The 17,441-nt window shown below is 39.4% G+C and overlaps 1 protein-coding gene across 9 annotated transcripts in view; it reads left to right on the top strand.

Moving 5' to 3' along the window:
• SRPK2 (SRSF protein kinase 2) overlaps positions 1-17,441 on the top strand; it is a gene marked incomplete at both ends in the record, with an annotated part of 198,698 nt that overhangs the window by 68,483 nt on the left and 112,774 nt on the right. For 4 of the 9 annotated variants that reach the window (XM_084230858.1, XM_084230857.1, XM_084230856.1 and 1 more), the window contains one exon: positions 3,520-3,557. The exons of 2 other annotated variants lie outside the window; for them this stretch is intronic. In XM_084230858.1, the coding sequence (XP_084086984.1) occupies positions 3,520-3,557 (38 nt within the window). Of the gene's footprint in view, positions 1-3,493; positions 3,558-17,441 lie in introns of those variants that run through there. 3 more of the 9 variants (XM_084230859.1, XM_084230855.1, XM_084230853.1) reach the window with 1 other exon arrangement.

Genomic DNA, 17,441 nt, shown 5'->3' with positions numbered 1-17,441 from the left:
GGTCTGCCCCAGAACATTTTTACGTATGTTTACAGCAAGGAGAAATAGATAAAAGGATAGATGGAAAACGTGGCCCTCAGAGGATACAGTATTAACATAGTATTTGTGAACATTTCTGAACTTTTCAGTCCTTCAGGTTTGAAGAAAATGTGGAAATGGTGTTGGGAAGTTTTTCATTTACTATTTAAAGCTGTTTTGGCTTGGCGTTCTCAAAATCACCAGCTGGAGAAGGTTTAAAGTTGAACTTTTCATTTTAATATTTATGGGATTGGGATAAACTTCATTATAGCTGTTTAGTTTAATCTTGGTGTCTTTCAGTTTATGTGCATAGATTTTATATAAATGAAACAAAATGTGAACTTTTTGTCTTCTGAAATGAAACATTACTATGATGAAGGAAGATTCAAGTGTAGCCTCATTTTAAAAATGGTTAGTTGATACACTGAGAATAATTTTATAGAAAGGGAGGCTGAGAGAAAAATCAAAATCCACGTATTTTAACACAACAGCCATTAAAAAGGTGGATATTGAGACTGGTAGTAAGAGTGAGACAGATTTTAGTTGTGGAATTGCAACAGGGTGGTCCCCAGGAAAGGGGGAGGTTCCCTGCCCCACCCAAGGGAGGGTGGAGCTGAGCAGGAAGAGAAGAAGCAGCAGAAGAGACTGAGGAAGGAAGCAGGATGGAGCCAGGAGACCTGGAGGAGGCGCATGGAGCCTAGAGACACGTGAAGAAACTGTGCTTGTCTTTTGGTCGTGGACTGGGTGACACAGATGTGGGTGAGACCCGTGGGGAGGTGACAATGGCAGCTTTTATCTTGATGTTGATTTTGCTCTTTTCCTGCCGGGTTTGTCCGGTTGTTTGTGACCCTTTTCTGTGGGTCCCCACTGGAAGATGCTTTAGACTTGTAGCAGGCTTTGGGGCCTTGTTCTGGGCCGATCCCATATGGATGGAGTTTTACCCACGAGGGGACGGGTAACTTTGGGTGCTTCATTTAGAAACTAGACTCTTTGCCTTACCTGTATTGTTTCCTAGTTTTATTAAAGTTCCTTCCCATTAAAGTCTCCTATGTTTTGTGTTGATGCGGCGGATGGCAGAACCCATGTAGAATAGGCAGGTTTGCGGGGTTTGGGCTGCCCCTCTCCCTGTCCTATAACAGATTAGCTACTTAAAATAGGACAAATCTAGTATTCCTCATTAACTCACTCAACATACACTGATTTAGGATCGTTATGTTGTAGAGCAACCCCGATACAAAATGGGGTGTCTGACTGTGGGTCCTCACCCGCGCGCTTAAAAGGACTTATCAATGCTCTACTGCAGGCACATGCAAAAGGTTAATAAAAGGTTTATTTACAAGGGAAGGGGAAATGAGGAAATGTACAGCTCAGGGAGAAAAGTGGGAGACAAAGTTTTAAATGAGTCCTACCCTATCCACCGATCAGGAATCCCAAAATGGCACTCTGAGAGCTGGCCGCGAGCCAGGAGCTGTGAAGCCAGGAGGCGAGCGATAGCGGGACCCCCAAGGCCCACGTGTTTGGTTTTTATCCCCAACCTGGCTGCTTAACTCCACCCTCAGCTCCTAGCCACCTTCCCTTTGGTGGTGATGGGATTTGTCTTTCCCAATGTCTTGATGGCTTTAGTCTGGACTGGGAGCAGAGTCCACAAAGCCTGTATGGGATTAGCTCAGGACATCATTTTTCCCTAACAGTTACTTTGGTAGACACTACTTAGAGACACGGAGAAGAGGGCTTACTATGTGCCATACATTATACTGCATAACTTTCATGGATTATTTTATTAAATCCTCATAAGAGCTCTTAGCAGTGGAATTACTATCCCCACTTTATAGGAGAGGAGATAGAGGCTCACAGAATTTAAGTAACTTCTCCAAGTTATAATGGCTATTAAAAATGATGGAGGAGCTTCCTTTCAAATCCAAGGCTGCATGATGGCAGAGCCTGAGCTCTTGAATAACCAGGTCTTTTTAAACCAAAGGGAGGGGCATTACTGAGCATTTACTGTGTGGCACCAGGTGCTGGGCTCTGTAATGCACATAAGAATCTTCAAGGTAAGTTTCATTGTTATCATCCCAATTTAACCCCTCAGCTGTGTGCACTTTCCAGTGATTTGGCAATTTGGCTACAGCCTGTGTAGATTGTGTTCTCATCAGATATTCATGCAAGTTTTATAATGCTCATTGGATGAAGTTGTAAGCTTAAACAATCTGGAAAAATCTTTATTTTAACAACATTGTGAGGCTATTCCTGTAGACATCCACAATATGTTATGCAACTCATTTTTTTTACATCTTCTGTTCCTTTGATTTCTATAATCTAGATTATTAAAAAATAAGAATTTTTCCTTAAGAGAAGTCCCAAAAACTATAGAGGTCTAGTTTGAAATCCTGAGGCTGCCTGTAGCATTTCAGTGCACTGTGTTTCATTTTGCGAACTTTATGTGATGAATAGAAAAACACATTTATAAATAGGAAAACAGTTTTATGTGTGATATATATAGTGTGGGTAATAGGACCATATTAGTTTTACCCATTTGAGATTATGTGCTTTAGATTAGTTAACGTTTTAAAGGATGTGTGTTAGATGTATTTTTTTCTCTTTTCTCGCTACCTGTATTTTTTTTTCTCTTTTCTCGCTACCTTTTATTTCCAGTCTCCTTCCCTTTCAGTCTTGTTGTTATCTCCTCTACCCGCTAAACCAGCATCAGCAATTATCTCCTAATTAAATCAAATACATGCTTACATTTCTGTTGTAGATGGCATTGTCAGTCCTTTCCTAAAAGGACAAGTGTATTATCTGCTCGGTAACTGGGTGTTGCTGTTCACTTATCCTGTACTGCGAAGGAGGAGGGGAAAATTAAGGTGTAAATTAGAAATCTTTTACAAAAGGAGTTAGGGACTAGACAATGAATGTATCTTTAATTAAAGACAACCAAGAAATCATAACTAAGGTCAGAAATATTTTAATCTACAAATTGGGGTTCTAGTTTAATATTTCGTTCTTCAGTGACAAAAATGATTCACTGAGCCATATTTTCAGGGCTGGTGAAATAGAAGCAGACAAAGGTTGTAGATTGCTTCATTACAGCCCATAACTTGATTACTCGGGCTTTTCAAATTGTCTAGTAAAATTGAATCCAGATGTTAGCATTTCTTGGTTGCATTTTAATTTGCTGCACTTAAAATCTTCTTGTAGGGCCATGGTGGTTCTACCTTAAGAAAAGAAAACACCCCTCTGCTTAAAAGAAATGGTACTTCCTGCTTTCATAAACAGTCATGTGCATAGTTTAGCAAGGCCTGATGCCTCTGGAGCTTTTTCCCTTTATAGCACCATTGAATCCTAGTCCTAACAGAAGTGCTGCGAATCTTGTGGCCTCATTTTGAACAAAAGGGATTAGAGAAGAAAAATTTCTTGATTTAAGGCTTGACAGCAAAGGCAGGCAATCTTGGTTGTGAATATTTTCTGATTTTTCCAGAAATCAAGCAGAAGATTGAGCTGCTGATGTCAGTTAACTCTGAGAAGTCGTCCTCTTCAGAAAGGTACAGCTACATCTCTTGCATGAACAATTAATGGTGTAGCATTGCTTAAAAAAAACAAAAAACAAAAAAGAAACACAGGATATGTATATTTTTCTTGTCAAGTTTGCTACATAATGTTTTAAACTGCATGCTGGTCATTGTGCTGTATTGACGATGTGTATTTGGGCAAGCTGTTCTGCTTTTGGAAAGGGTAATTGATTAAAAAAAAATAGTGAAGCCTAATCAACTGCAGCATGCACACCATAACACAGCAAACCGCTGGTTCATGTGTGATAGCTGTTGAAGGCTTTCAAAAATAATTTACTTAGCTGAGAAATAAAAATTCTTGTTTTATTTAAGGAAATACTATTAATAGATTTTGTCTTCATATATTTTGAGGTTGTTGCTACACAATTTACCAACATTATTTGTATGATCTAGGTTAAAAATACTTGACTTTCAGTTGTAATGAATATTTTCTTATGTGGAATGGGAGTGCCATTTGTAAATAGCTTAGGAATTGCAAACCCACAGATTAGTCACATTTTGAGAAAGAGATATGATGCTTCTTCAAGTCTGTGCTAGGAAATGGAACAGTCACTGCATGCAGTAATGGTTCATGCCTGCAGGTAAGGACAAAATGACTCAGAAGTATTTTTAAAGTCATTATTTTATCTGCCGATCGAATAATTATACTTGTAAAGGAAATACTGCTTTAAAATGATTATTTAACTTAATAAATAAAATTGAGATATTTTTATCTCAATTGGGAAATGAGGTTATTGTTGCTTATTTTATATGTAAATATTGTGTTCACTTACGTTTATTGAAATTGTGTATACTATATAATGTTTTAAATTGACCTTGGACATGTAGTTGATTCTTAGCTTTCTCTTGGTTAACTAATGGTTTGTACTTACTGATATTTTGCATTTGAGCTGTATTAATTTATATTTTTTTCACGACTGGCTTTCAGGGTTAGTTTTTTTGTTCAGAGATTTAATATTTAGAAAACTATTATGGAAAAATAATTTGGTATTTAAGAAACGAGATAGGGAAAACAGTGAAAATCCAAGGTGAAGAACCTACCATGGTAAGATGGACTTAATTAAAGTACACTAATGTATGGAGGACATCATCTAATGGTAAAATGATGACATTAAATCGATTTATTAGTATTAATTAGGTGAAAGGCTCCTGACCATAATTTGGGTCAGTGCAAATAGGGAAATGTTACTACTCTCTTCAGACATTAAAAATAGCAAAATTAAGGAACATTTGTGTTTATTTTTATGTAGCTCCTAACTTTGGGTTTGTGGCTAGCCATCCGGTTTAAAGCATTCTGTTTGCTGAGATGGAAAACAATCTTCAGTCTTGTGAATGTTCTGCCAGTAAAATGGTGGTGATGGGAAGAGGAGGGTAGTGGTGTAAAGAGTGAATGGTACCGGTGCCAGATGTAATGCAGAGTTTTGTTATTTGCAAGAACATTCTTAATGGTGTGACAGCAATAATTATGCTAGTTTTTTTGACTAGCATGAGTTGTCTATTGATAAATTGAGGACTGAGCATGATGGATGAATAATTATTCAGAAAGAAGTTAGCAATAAAGTACATTCTTATAAGGAAAGATTCTAAACTATTTTGATGGTTACACTTACTGTTATTATTATCAGCCAACCAACCTCCTGTGGTTAAATTTGATGGAAAGGGAAGATGCATATGGTCATGATTTTAAAAGTTTAGAAATCAGCCACTGTGCTTATGACAACTTAAGATAGCTTTACCAGCATTTGCTTTCTTTCTGTTAGTTATTCTTTTGGGGAGGGTGCCTAGAAATATATTTGGCATTTGTAACATGCTAACTTAATGGGTAATAAATGTAGTTTGTGGTTCAGCTAACATTTTTGCAACCATGGATTTTGTTTCATTAATGTACATACATTAAAACCAGAAATTACCTTTTTAAAGACATTCAGCGATGAAAAGTCAAATCATTTATCTTTTTAATGTGTTCAGAAGAACTTGAAAAACAAGAATCTGAAGTTAAAAAAAAAATTAATGGCCTAGTAACACTCTATCCTATCCAGGAATTTAATAGCTTGTAGTATCATGTAGCATTACCATCACATTATTCAGTCCTTTCTTTCACTAGTCACCTAAACTTAAAGTGTTTGGCTATTTTTTTTTTTAAGTTGTTTGAAGAGTTGTTTAAATAGTCTTAAAGCTATTTGTAATTTAAATATGGTTAGTATTCCTCTGTATTATTTCTTTTTTTTCTTTAAAATATTTATTTATGCATACAAGAACTGGGGTTCAGGCCAGAGGTGTGGGGGGTGAGAAGATTCACCAGGGAGAGTGGGGAGCAGAACAGGAGGAACTACTGAAATAAACTGCTGAGGGGAGCAGTGGGCGAGACAGGAGAGGTCTGCTGCACCATGTGGGTTGCTCCCTGGCCGGCCAGGAATCCCAGATGCTGTGGATAGCTTCACAATGCTGTGCTTATAAACTCCTTGCGCCACAAGGGAGACCCCTATGTATTATTTCTTAAGAAGGATGAAGAAGTCCTCTTTTGTTTTCTTTAAAAGAGGGGAAAAATTATTTGTAAGAACCCATGTTATAATTTGCCACAATTGAACTGGCTTAACGTTTGCAATATAGAATGCTCTTTGATAGTTCAGGTTGCTGAGTGGAGAAAGTGTAACAGGTAAATAAAGAATGATGTGATGTTGCCAATCATTTTTCATCATGTATATCTTTTTTTAAATTTTTAAAATTTTTTGCATCATTATTCATTTTTAAACAATATTTGTTTCCCCCCCACCCTCTCAGGTGTAGTCCCAATAGTTTCATTCACCAATGCACCCGTGAACCATCACCCCAATCCTCTGTGTTCCCCCCTCCCTCCCTCTTATACCTCACACCCTTATCTTATATTTTTAACCCATTTTATGGAAATTTTACTTTTTTTTTTTTTAAAGATTTATTTATTTATTTTTTTAAATTTATTTATGCAAGCACTGGGTACAGTCAGAAGAGCGGGAGCGTGAGAGAATTCACCAGAGCCAGAGCGGGGAGCAGAGCAGGCAGAAGGACCGAAGTACACTGCTGAGGGGAGCAGCGGGCGGCAGGAGAGGTCTGCGCGCCATGTGGGACCCTCCTCCTTTGGCCGGGGAGCAGCCGGGGATCGAACCGGCGCCGCAGAGGCCGCGGGCAGCTTCGCAACCCAGCGCTCAACCGCTGCGCCACCAGGGAGGCCCTGGAAATTTTACTTTTATGACACCTAGTTCCATGACATCAAGTTAAATTGATCTTTTAATTAGGCAATTTTGTAGAATGGGAAAAACAAAACAAAAAATTATACCTACTTTTTGGGCAGACTTAAGGATTCTTGATGGAAAAATACAAACATGATCTGAATTAATACTGTAAGGGAATATGAAGGTTGTTTTGGGAATTAAATTAAAAGATAATTTTTTTTTAAGGTTTATTTTTATTTATGCATACAAGAACTGAGGTTTAGGCCAAGGTACAGGGGGATGAGAGGATTCACCAGAGACAAAGTGGGGAGCAGAACAGGTGGATTTGCTGAAATATACTGCTTCGGAGAGCAACAGGCAAGGTAGAAGAGGTCTGTCTCACCATTTGGGTTAGCTTGCTGGTCAAGGAATCAAACTCATTATTCAGTGGTGACTGGAGGTAGATCGATAGCACTGAGACTTTAACCCCTTAGCTACCAGGGAGCCCAATCTTAATAGACCTCAATACCACCTTGAAATTTAATATTATATATACCAGAATAGTGGAAGTCTATTGAATGTCATTTTGTAGGAGTGGCATGGAGAACTTCTATTTAAAATGTCTGACTCATTGAACAAAAACTAATAGGTGACAAAGGTATAGTTTATTTTTTGGTTTTATATTTTGGAGAGAGAAAAATGCTAACTTACCAATTTTTAAAATAAGGACCGGGCCTCCCTGGTGGCCCAAGGGGTTAAGCACCGCACTATGAAGCAATTCGCAGCCTCTGCAGCATGAGTTCGATCCCCAGCTGGCCAGGGAGCAACCCACATGGCATAGCAGACCTCTCCTGTCTTGCTTGCTGCTCCCCTCAGCAGTGTATTTCAGTCAGTCTGCCTCTTCTGCTCCCCACTCTGTCTCTGGTGAATCCTCTCACCTCCCCCGCTCCCTGCATCTCTGGCCTGTACCCCAGCTCTTGTGTACATAAATAAATCAATCTTAAAAAAAAATTTTTTTTGTCAAACTGTATTGTTAGCTCTGCAGTGAACTGACAGTGTAGCAATATTGGACAATTCTTAGTCATTAAAGAAAAGTTGATTCCGCAGTGCTGATAACAATGGTTCCCAGTCTACTTAGGCCAAGGATAGGGAGAGCTGAGGAGTCTTAGGTAGGAGTCTCAGACTCTTAAGAGTCTGAGGGGTCTGAGATGCCAGGAATCTATTTACATTCAATCTGTTGCCTGCTTCTGCTATTGTTAAAGTAAATGAATGTGGTACTTAATAAAGCTAGCAACCAGTTAAAAGTTAGTTAAAAGTTAACTAAGTAGGACTTCCCTGATGGCTCAGGGGTTAAGCACTATCAAGCTGTCTCCAGCCACTGCCGCATGAGTTAGATCCCCGACCAGGGAGCTCACCTACTTGGCGTAGCAGACCTCTCCCGTCTTGCCTTCTGCTCCCCACTCTGTCTCTGGTAAATCCTCCCACCTCCTTCCCCCACCTCTGGCCTATACACCCAGTTCTTTTTTTTAAAAAAAAAATTTATTTATTAATGCATACAAGAACTGGGGTACAGGCCAGAGGTGTGGGAGGGTATACACCTAGTTCTTGTATACATAGATAAATAAAAATATATCTTTCAAAAAAGTTCAGTAGCAAAGATAACCAAAAGGATCATTTCTACAAGGATCGTTGTGTGTGTGTTTTTTTTCAGACATTGTTGTTAGGGGGAAAAGGATGTCCCAAAGCAAATTCCATATAGGCTTTGTGGACTCCACCCCCACCCCAGGTCAAAGCCAAAGACACTGGGAACTCCAAATCCCATCACCACCAAAGGGAAGGTGGCTGGGACCTGAGGGTGGGGTTAAGCAGCCAGGTGGATACAAAAGGCAGACACATGGGCTTTGGGGGCTCTCTCCATTTTGGCTCTCCGCCAGCTCACCTGGGTCCGGCCAGCTCTGAGGGTGACTTTGGGTTTCCAGGTCATCGGATCGGGTAGGATGCATTAAAGACTTTATTTCCCTATTTTCTCCCTGAGTTGTACATTTTCCTTATTTCTTTTTCTCTTGTAAATAAACCTTTTATTAACCCTTTTGCGTGTCTGTAGTAGAGTATTCATAAGTCCCTTTAAAGCGCGCGGGTGAGGACCCACAGCCAGGAACCCGTTTAATATCGGGGTTGCTCTGTAACATTGTTGGTGTTGAAAAGGACTCCTGTAACACTGGAATAGCTAAATAGCACTAGCCTTAATTATTAACAACCCAGCTAGAACACACATTGAATTCACAAATTCCCAGCTACCTTTTTTAGGAAAAGAGAGAAAGGAAGACAGAAAGCGTCATAAAAATATTCATGCTGTGGCCCATATTCTACCAGTGCGGACTAGTGAAAAGTAACAAATTGTCATTTAAAACACAGCGGTTGAGTGCTGGGTTGCGAAGCTGCCCGCACGCAGCCTCTGCAGCGCTGCTTCGATCCCCGGCTGCTCCCCGACCACCAGAGGAGGGTCCCACATGGCGCGCAGACTTCTCCTGCCGCCCGCTGCTCCCCTCAGCAGTGTGCTTCAGTCCTTCTGCCTGCTCTGCTCCCTGCTCTGGCTCTGGTGAATTCTCTTACCTCCCCGCGCATCTGACTGTACCCAGTGCTTGTATAAATAATAAATAAATAAATGTTTAAAAAAAAAAACACACACACACATAAAAAGCCTGTGCTATTTTTGTGTGATTTTAAAATTCCTTTTCTTAATTTGAAGTCTCTTAAGTGAAGAGGAAAAGGGCATATGATAATGATGCGTGGTTGCAGAAAGTAAAAAGAAGCCTGGATGAATAAGGAGAACGGAAATGAGAAAATTGAAAAAGAGGGACAGGACCAGATGAAAAGAGAAGGAAGTCAAGAATATTCCTTGGAAAAAGATCCAGTACCAAGGTGTCTTTGACTGCTTTTAACGTTGGATGTGTTTTCCTCCTTGTCCCTGTGGTGAATGAAGAGTAGTTGTGGGAGGAAAACAAAGATTCTCTCTTTATTGTACCCCCCTCTTCATACAGCACACAGTGCAAGACAGACAGTCATACCCATTTTCTCTTCACCCATCCCAACTCTGCCACTGTTGGTTTTGTTTCTCTCTTTGCAGGGTATACGTAATTTTTCCTGAGTAATGGTTTCAAATGACAGTAGCTGATGGTGTTGTCTTCCCTCTCCTGAAACTATATGCTTTATTTTGTTTTTATTTCATTTTTAGCAATATTCAAATTGAAGATACATATAGGAAAGTGCACAGATCATTATGAAATTTAATTTATGGATTTTTAAAAAATGTATGTTTTTGGTGTTGTATCTGAAAAATCTTTGTCAAGGTCACTAAGATTTTCTGTTACATTAACTTAAGATGTTTTCAACTCCTAATAGTTAACTCTGTGATTCATTAGGGTTTTAACATTATGGTAAGGATTGAGATTCATTATGCTGCATCTGGCTATGTAGTTGTTGTGTCCATATTTGATCATTACATATAAGTAGAAACCCTATATATTCCTTTGATCTGTCTTCTCCCAGAGTTATCTATGTGAGTTTCATTCATGTTTTTGTGTGGTAGTAGTTGGTTCAGTATCACTGCTGTGGAGTTTTCACTATATTACTATACTTCTCTTTAGTTGTCCTTTCTACCATCATGAGCATGTGGAATGTTTACAGTTTGTGCCTCTAAGGATTAATGCGGTGTCAAGCATTTGTGTACATGTCTTTAGGTGGACGAAATTATGCGTGCATTTCTGTTGGTATTCCTGAGTGCAGTTGCTGATCCCTGGCAGATTGCTACTATATATTCTTTTTCTTTTCCTTTCCTCCTGTTTTTCTCCTTTTCTTCTCCCCTGCTGTGTGCACACCACTGTCTCCCCCCATTTATTGGGATGCCATTGTGAACCAAACTTTGAACCATTTGGGGAAAAATTAGAAGTAGATACCAACTATAACTCAGTACTGACTATCATGAAGGAGATTATTAGTATTAGAAGCTTAGACCAGACAGAAACCAGGGTGTAGACATCAGAGCCATTTCTCTCCCACTGATTTTCATCTTTTTAACTAGACCCAAAGACCACAACTAATGAAAACTTGAGTTTGCAGACTAGATTTCAATAGCAGAACCATTTCACTTACTAAATGTTATTTGAAGCCTTTCATGTAGAAACTACTGAGAAAAAGCTTGAGCTGGATAAGAAGGAAGTAAACCAAAACCCCAGTCTTCCTATACTTGAGAGTCCATCTTTGAGACTTAAAAAGTGCTCCAGGGCCTCCCTGGTGGCGCAGGGAGTTAAGACACAGTACCGTGAATGTATCCGCAGCTACTGCAGCACTATTTCGATCCCCGGCTGGCCAGGGAGCTACCCACATGGCACAGCAGACCCCTCCTGGCACCTTCTGCTCCCCTCAGCAGTGTATTCCAATCAATCCACCTGTTCTGTTCTCCACTCCATCTCTGGTCCTCCCTCCCTCACATCTCTCGCCTGTACCCCAGATTTTGTATGCATAAATAAATCTTTTTTTAAAGGTTTATTTATACGATCACTGAGTACAGTCAAGCGGGGGAGGGTGAGAGGATTCACCAGAGCCAGAGTGGGGTACAGAACAGGCAGAAGGACCGAAGTACACTGCTGAGGGGAGCAGCGGGCACAGCAGGAGAGGTCTGCACGCCATGTGGGACCCTTGCCGGCGGCCTGGGATCGAACCGGTGCTGCAGAGGCTGTGGGCAGCTTCGCAGCCCAGCGCTCAACTGCTGTGCTGCCCGCGGCCTCTGCGGCGCGGGTTCGATCCCCGGCTGCTCCCCGGCCACCGGAGGAGGGTCCCACATGGCGCGCAGACCTCTCCTACTGCCCGCTGCTTCCCTCAGCAGTGTGCTTCGGTCCTTCTGCCTGCTCTGCTCCCCTCTCCGGCCCTAGTGAATTCTCTCACCCTCCTGCGCTTCTGACTGTACCCAGTGCATGTATAAACAAAACAAACAAATAAATAAATCATAAATAAATAAAAATACATGCCTCTTTAAAAATAAATAAATAAAAAGTGCTCCAGTCCTCTTTAAAATCCTTGATGTAGGTAGACCACTTTTGGTCTGACCAAGAAATTACATTTTTTGATTTGTTAATCTTTGATTGTAGTATCTGAAATTTCTGTGTCATACATGTAAATAGAAGTATGGTATTCTTTTTAATTTTGGATTTAAAAATGCCAGAATCTGAACAATTATTTGGGCTGCCTATCTATTGGTCATTATTTATGTGGTTAAGATGCAGTAGTTAAAAAAAAATTTTTTTTTATCAGTCTAAACTTAGATTTTGTTAACTGATGTCTTTTTGGAGGTTTGCCCACATTTCCACCAGAGCCGCTCAGGTGGGGCTTGCCACTTTGCAAACCCTTCAACTCTCTCCTCATTGTTCTTGGCATAAATAGGTTCCATATCTGGGCCAGTGAGCATCCACTTTTTCCATCTTAGTCTCAGATTCCTTTGACTTTACCCGTCCTGCCTTATTTATGGGCTCCCATCCTTTCACTTTCAAGAAAGCCTGGAGTAGGGCAAATTATTTGTTACAAACCCTTACATAGAATACCATGTACCTCTGTTTTGTAGTATTTGTCACAGCTGTTGTTTGACAGCAAGGAATATCTATGACATTTGCTTTACTTACTAGTCTACTTGTTTTTAGTCCAAATGTATGATCTTAAACAGAGAAGTGCTTTTCTCAGAAAATATATTTTATGTCATCATTTGAAGCTCATAAATTATAAACTTTTGGGGGAGACTTTTTAGTATAGGAAATTATATGTTTCTCTGGTATTGGCATAGATTAATAAATTATAGCCATATGTAGTCATAAACAATTATATGCATATAATCTTCTATACTAAAGCTATATGCTAATTTTTCTGTCAACATAAAAATCCAGTTTATTTTTTTAAATATTTGTTTTACTGTAAGATAGAAAGGAAAGTAAATCTGTATATTTTTCATCTTTGCGCCAAAATGGTAACATCAAATCATAGCCATTTATTTCCCAAATGTCAGTATTTTGTGTATCACCTTGGTGCATTTTTTCATGGTTGTATTTCACCCTCTGCTGTTGTTTACTTAAAATCATACTTTTTTGTTTAATTGTGGAATAGATATAACCAAATTTTGAATGCTTTTTCAAAGTTACTATCTTTAAAGAGGAATCTTTGTATTTCCTACCAGAAAAAACAGTATCCTTGCCTTTCAAAAATTACTTTTAAATCCTATCTAGATTCTGTGATCCTGATACAGGCTTCAAGCCTGAGCCATATGCTCCCACCTGTTTACAAACCCTTACATAGAATAATTTCCCTGTTTACAAGGGAAATTAAACTGGCAGTGTCAAAGGGGAGTAAATATGGTAGCACTAAAATGAGACTTGCTATAATATAGTCAGGTAGGTAGGAATCTTGGGAAGGGAGTGGTTTTTTAGGTATATCATGCATTGTAACCCAATATCAACCAGCAGAGGCAACTCCTTTTCACCTGGGAGACCTCCCGTCTGCCAGTTGGTAGCTCAGGGAAGAACAAAGGTGAACATCTACTATAAGAATAGTAATGGTGGGCCTCCCTGGTGGCGCAGGGGTGAGAGATGGCGCTATCAAGGTATCCCCAGTCACAGCAGCACCGAGTTCAAGTTCCTGGTCAGGGAGCAACCCACATGGCTTAGCAGACCTCTCCTGTCTCACCCACTGCTCCCCTCAGCAGTGCAACTCTGTCTCTGGTGAATCCTCTCACCCCCCACATCTTGGCTGTACCCCAGTTCTTGTATGCATAAATAAATACTAAAAAAAAAAAAAAGAATGGCACTGACAACAAAAAACTTGTAACAATCATACTGCACTTTCTTTGTAACAGAATTATTTGTTATGCTCAGAGACATTAACGCTAAATTTAGTATATACATCACATATGTGATGTGCCTGTTGTACATTCATCCAGTCAACATTTATCAGCAACTGCTGATGTACTCTAGCCCACTCAGTGACTTGGAAATCAGAGTGGCAAAGGCAGCACAAAAGTGAAGGATCTTTACAGAAGTGACTTAGGTAGGTGGCTTGCCCCTGACATAGTATTTTTAGTGTGCTGTGCTAAGAACTGTATTCTGGAATACTGTATGATAGAAGGCCTGTGTACTCCTTGAGAGAATTGTAAATAACTAGTAATTGCGTTTCTACTTACATTAAGACCAAAGGTGGGAACCTTGGAAAAATGGAGCGTATAAATCCTGCTAAAGAAGTGGTTGCTGATTAGCTTTTCTGGATTACTGCTGTTTTGAAATGCAAGCCAAATTTTGCCAGTTCCTGTAAGTTATTAAAAAGATTTATTTATACATATAAGAACTGGGGTTAAGTCATAGTGCTGCGACTTAACCCCTTGCGCCACCAGGGAGACCCTAATTTTCTTTTTTTAAAAGATTTGTTTATTTATATAAGCACTGGGTACAGTCAGAAGCATAGGAGGCTGAGAGAATTCACCAGAGCCAGAGTGGGGAACAGAACAGGCAGACTGATGAAATACACTGCTGAGGGGAGCAGCGGGCGCAGCTGGAAAGGTCTGTGCACCATGTGGGACCCTCGCCGGTGGCCGGCAGCCGGGCATAAAACCAGCACTGCAGAGGCCACAGACAGCTTCACAGCCCAGTGCTCAACCGCTGCGCCACCAGGGGAGGCCCCTAATTTTTTTTTAACGATTTATTTATGCATGCATGTAAGAGCTGGGGTATATGCTAGAGGGTGCGGGGGTGGAGGGTGCGGGGAGGGTGGTAGGGGGGAATGAGAGGATTCACCAGAGTCTGGAGCAGAACCGGCAGATCTACAGAAATACACTGCTGATAGCTTCATTGTACTAAGACAACCCCTTGCGCCACCAGGGAGGCCCAGCTCCTGTAATTTTAAGAAGTTGAAATTTTGGTTTTTATGTCTTACTTTAAATAATACTGCATGTAAATTAAAAGATAAAACAAATCCTTATAACAGCCTTTAAAGAAAGAGTATCATCTACTGAAATTCAGTGTGATTGAAAAAAAACCAGTTTGTGAGCCACATACATGTGCAGCCTTACTATTAAACATTATATGTAGTTTAAAGGCATACAAATTGAACTATTGTCATGTTAAACCTTATGTCATACCATATGGAGGTATGAAAATGTACCCTTAAAGTTTTAGAAATGTGTAAATGACTGACAAATTAAGAAAAAAAAATAAAAAAGGTATGTATTTGGGTTTCTCTAATATTTCAAATATGCAAAAACACTGGTGATCACTGCTCTAATAGTCATGTATTTTATAATTTATCAGCTGTTTGGAACAGTAAGTTTATATTGCTTAACTTGGGAAGTTAAATTCATTCGTTTAGTCTACAAATCTTATATTAAGTATCTACTATGGTGGAACTTAAGCTTGTGTAAGTAATGAGAAAAGTGCAGAGGTAGAACACTACTACTTTATTGTGTTTTTTTTTCTTCTTGTTCTGTCTTATTACCCTCCTTTTTATCCAGACTCCTCTCCACAGTTCTTTTTTTATTTTTTCAAGATTTATTTTTATTTATTTGTGCATACAGGAACTGGGGTGTAGGCCAGAGGTGCGCAGGGGGTAAAAATTCACCAGAGACAGAGTGGGGAGCAGAACAGGTGGATCAACTGAAATACACTGCTACGGGAACAGCAGCAAGACAGGAGAGGTCTGCTGCACCATGTGGGTAGCTTCCTGGCCAGCTGCCTGTCATCGAACTCGTGCTGTGGTGGCTGTGGATAGTGTCATAGTGCTGTGCTTAACTCCTTCTGCCACCAGGGAGGCCTCCCCACAAGTTTTTGAGGCAAGTTAGAAGAATGTAATAGAAAAAGGGTGACAGAAAATACAGCTCATTTTCTTCGTGTAATGTAGGGTGGTTAGATGCACACCCAAATATGTGGCATTGACTGATACATTTCATGTTAACATTCCTAACAGCAAAACTAAAGACAAAAGCAATAACATTGCTTTTACTATCTAAAGGGGGTAATAGAATAGTTTCTGCAGGAACACCAAACCTTTTCTTTAATAATGAGGTTATTATTTAACATAAGATTTTTCACGTATCTTAGAAGATAAGACTTACTCATTTTAGCAAGTTCAGATAAAAAGAATACAAAAAGCACCATGTGTTATTATTAATGGTCAGTCCCCATTATTCTTTTTTTTTAAGTCTAGTTTTTGTTTTAGTGTGAGGAAATCTACAAAAATCAAGCAGATGTATTAGCAGTAACACCATCAGTAGAAAACCCAGTATCAAACAGACATTATTTTGGAGTTGCCTTTTACACTTAATGTGCTGCATTTCTCCTAAGTTATTAAATATTATATAGCAGCATTTTTAATGGTATTTTAAAAAACTGCCCAAGATTGAGTCCATAATATGTCCAAAATACTGATCATGTAGTTATTTTATTTATTGGTCTTGTTTTAGAAATGGGGTCACTTGCAGAGTTAACTTGCAAGGTTTGCTTGCACACTCATTTTGAATTCTCAAAACAGATTCTTTTTGAGTGTTGTATGCATGACACTGAACAATGTGCTAGACATTGTAGGGACTTATTGGTCCCTCTGCTCCTTAGCTGTTTACTGTAGTAAAGCCAAATGTTGTGTAGTACCTTCAGTGTTTCAGTGGATGTACTTAGTGGAATGTACTCAGTGGATGTACTCAGTGGATGTACTTCAGTGGAAGTCACTATAGTCAGCCTGAAGAAGTTATAAACCATAGTAGTATTGCTTGCAGTTAAATATTTACGAAATACCTAAGGTGTACTTAGTGATTGTGCATAGGAATCTTAATTTTCTAAGAGGTTTCAATAAATTACATTATTGACATGTCTCACTCTAGACAGATAACAAAACATTCAACAAAGATGGTTGGTTTTCCTGTTTCATATTTTAAAAATGTGCAGGAATTAAGATTCAGCAACTGTTTTTTGTTTAAATTAGGCTTTTGTGGGTGTTTAGTAAGTATTCACTGACTTTATTGCAAAATTTATTCAGTTGTTGTTAAGATCTTCCTTTTGGCAAAAGCGCATTTTTCTTGCTGGAATTTGAATAAATTTTGTTGGGTGGGAGGAGTGGGGATGTCAAGAGGTACTCTGTACATCAGGTGTACTGGAATTTGAAGTCCAGTCCTCTGTTTAGCAGTACAGTCAACCTGAAGAGAACCTCATGTGAAAGATTGGAATGAAGTGAAAGGTCAATGGGAACTCCAGATAATTCTATAAAAATGGGGAAGAGGTAGAGGAAAGGATGGAAAAATAGATGAGAGAGATGTATTGTGCACCGGTGGCAGACTTTTTTATTTTATGCTATTTGTCAAGAGCCATTAAAAGGTTTTAGCAAAGGAAGATGTTGCTGATGTTTAGAACATGCACATACTCCTTGGGCATAAAGTAAGGTCTTTTAAGAACATCTAAAGAAATGTATTTTTTCCTCTAGAATGAAAAATGGTAAGGTATGCTGAGGAGTTGGTGGCAAGATGTTACTCATCTACTCTAGATTTGGACAGAAAAGTTCTATCTGTACTTAGAATTTGAGTGACGGAGGACAGAGGAATTCCTTGTTGCTGTCATATTAAATGTTGAAATAGATTACCAAGAGAGGCTATGGA

The sequence above is a fragment of the Talpa europaea genome (assembly GCF_964194135.1).
Source record: "Talpa europaea genome assembly, chromosome: 3".
Lineage (NCBI taxonomy): Eukaryota > Metazoa > Chordata > Mammalia > Eulipotyphla > Talpidae > Talpa > Talpa europaea.
This window is presented reverse-complemented; position numbering and strand designations above follow the sequence as displayed.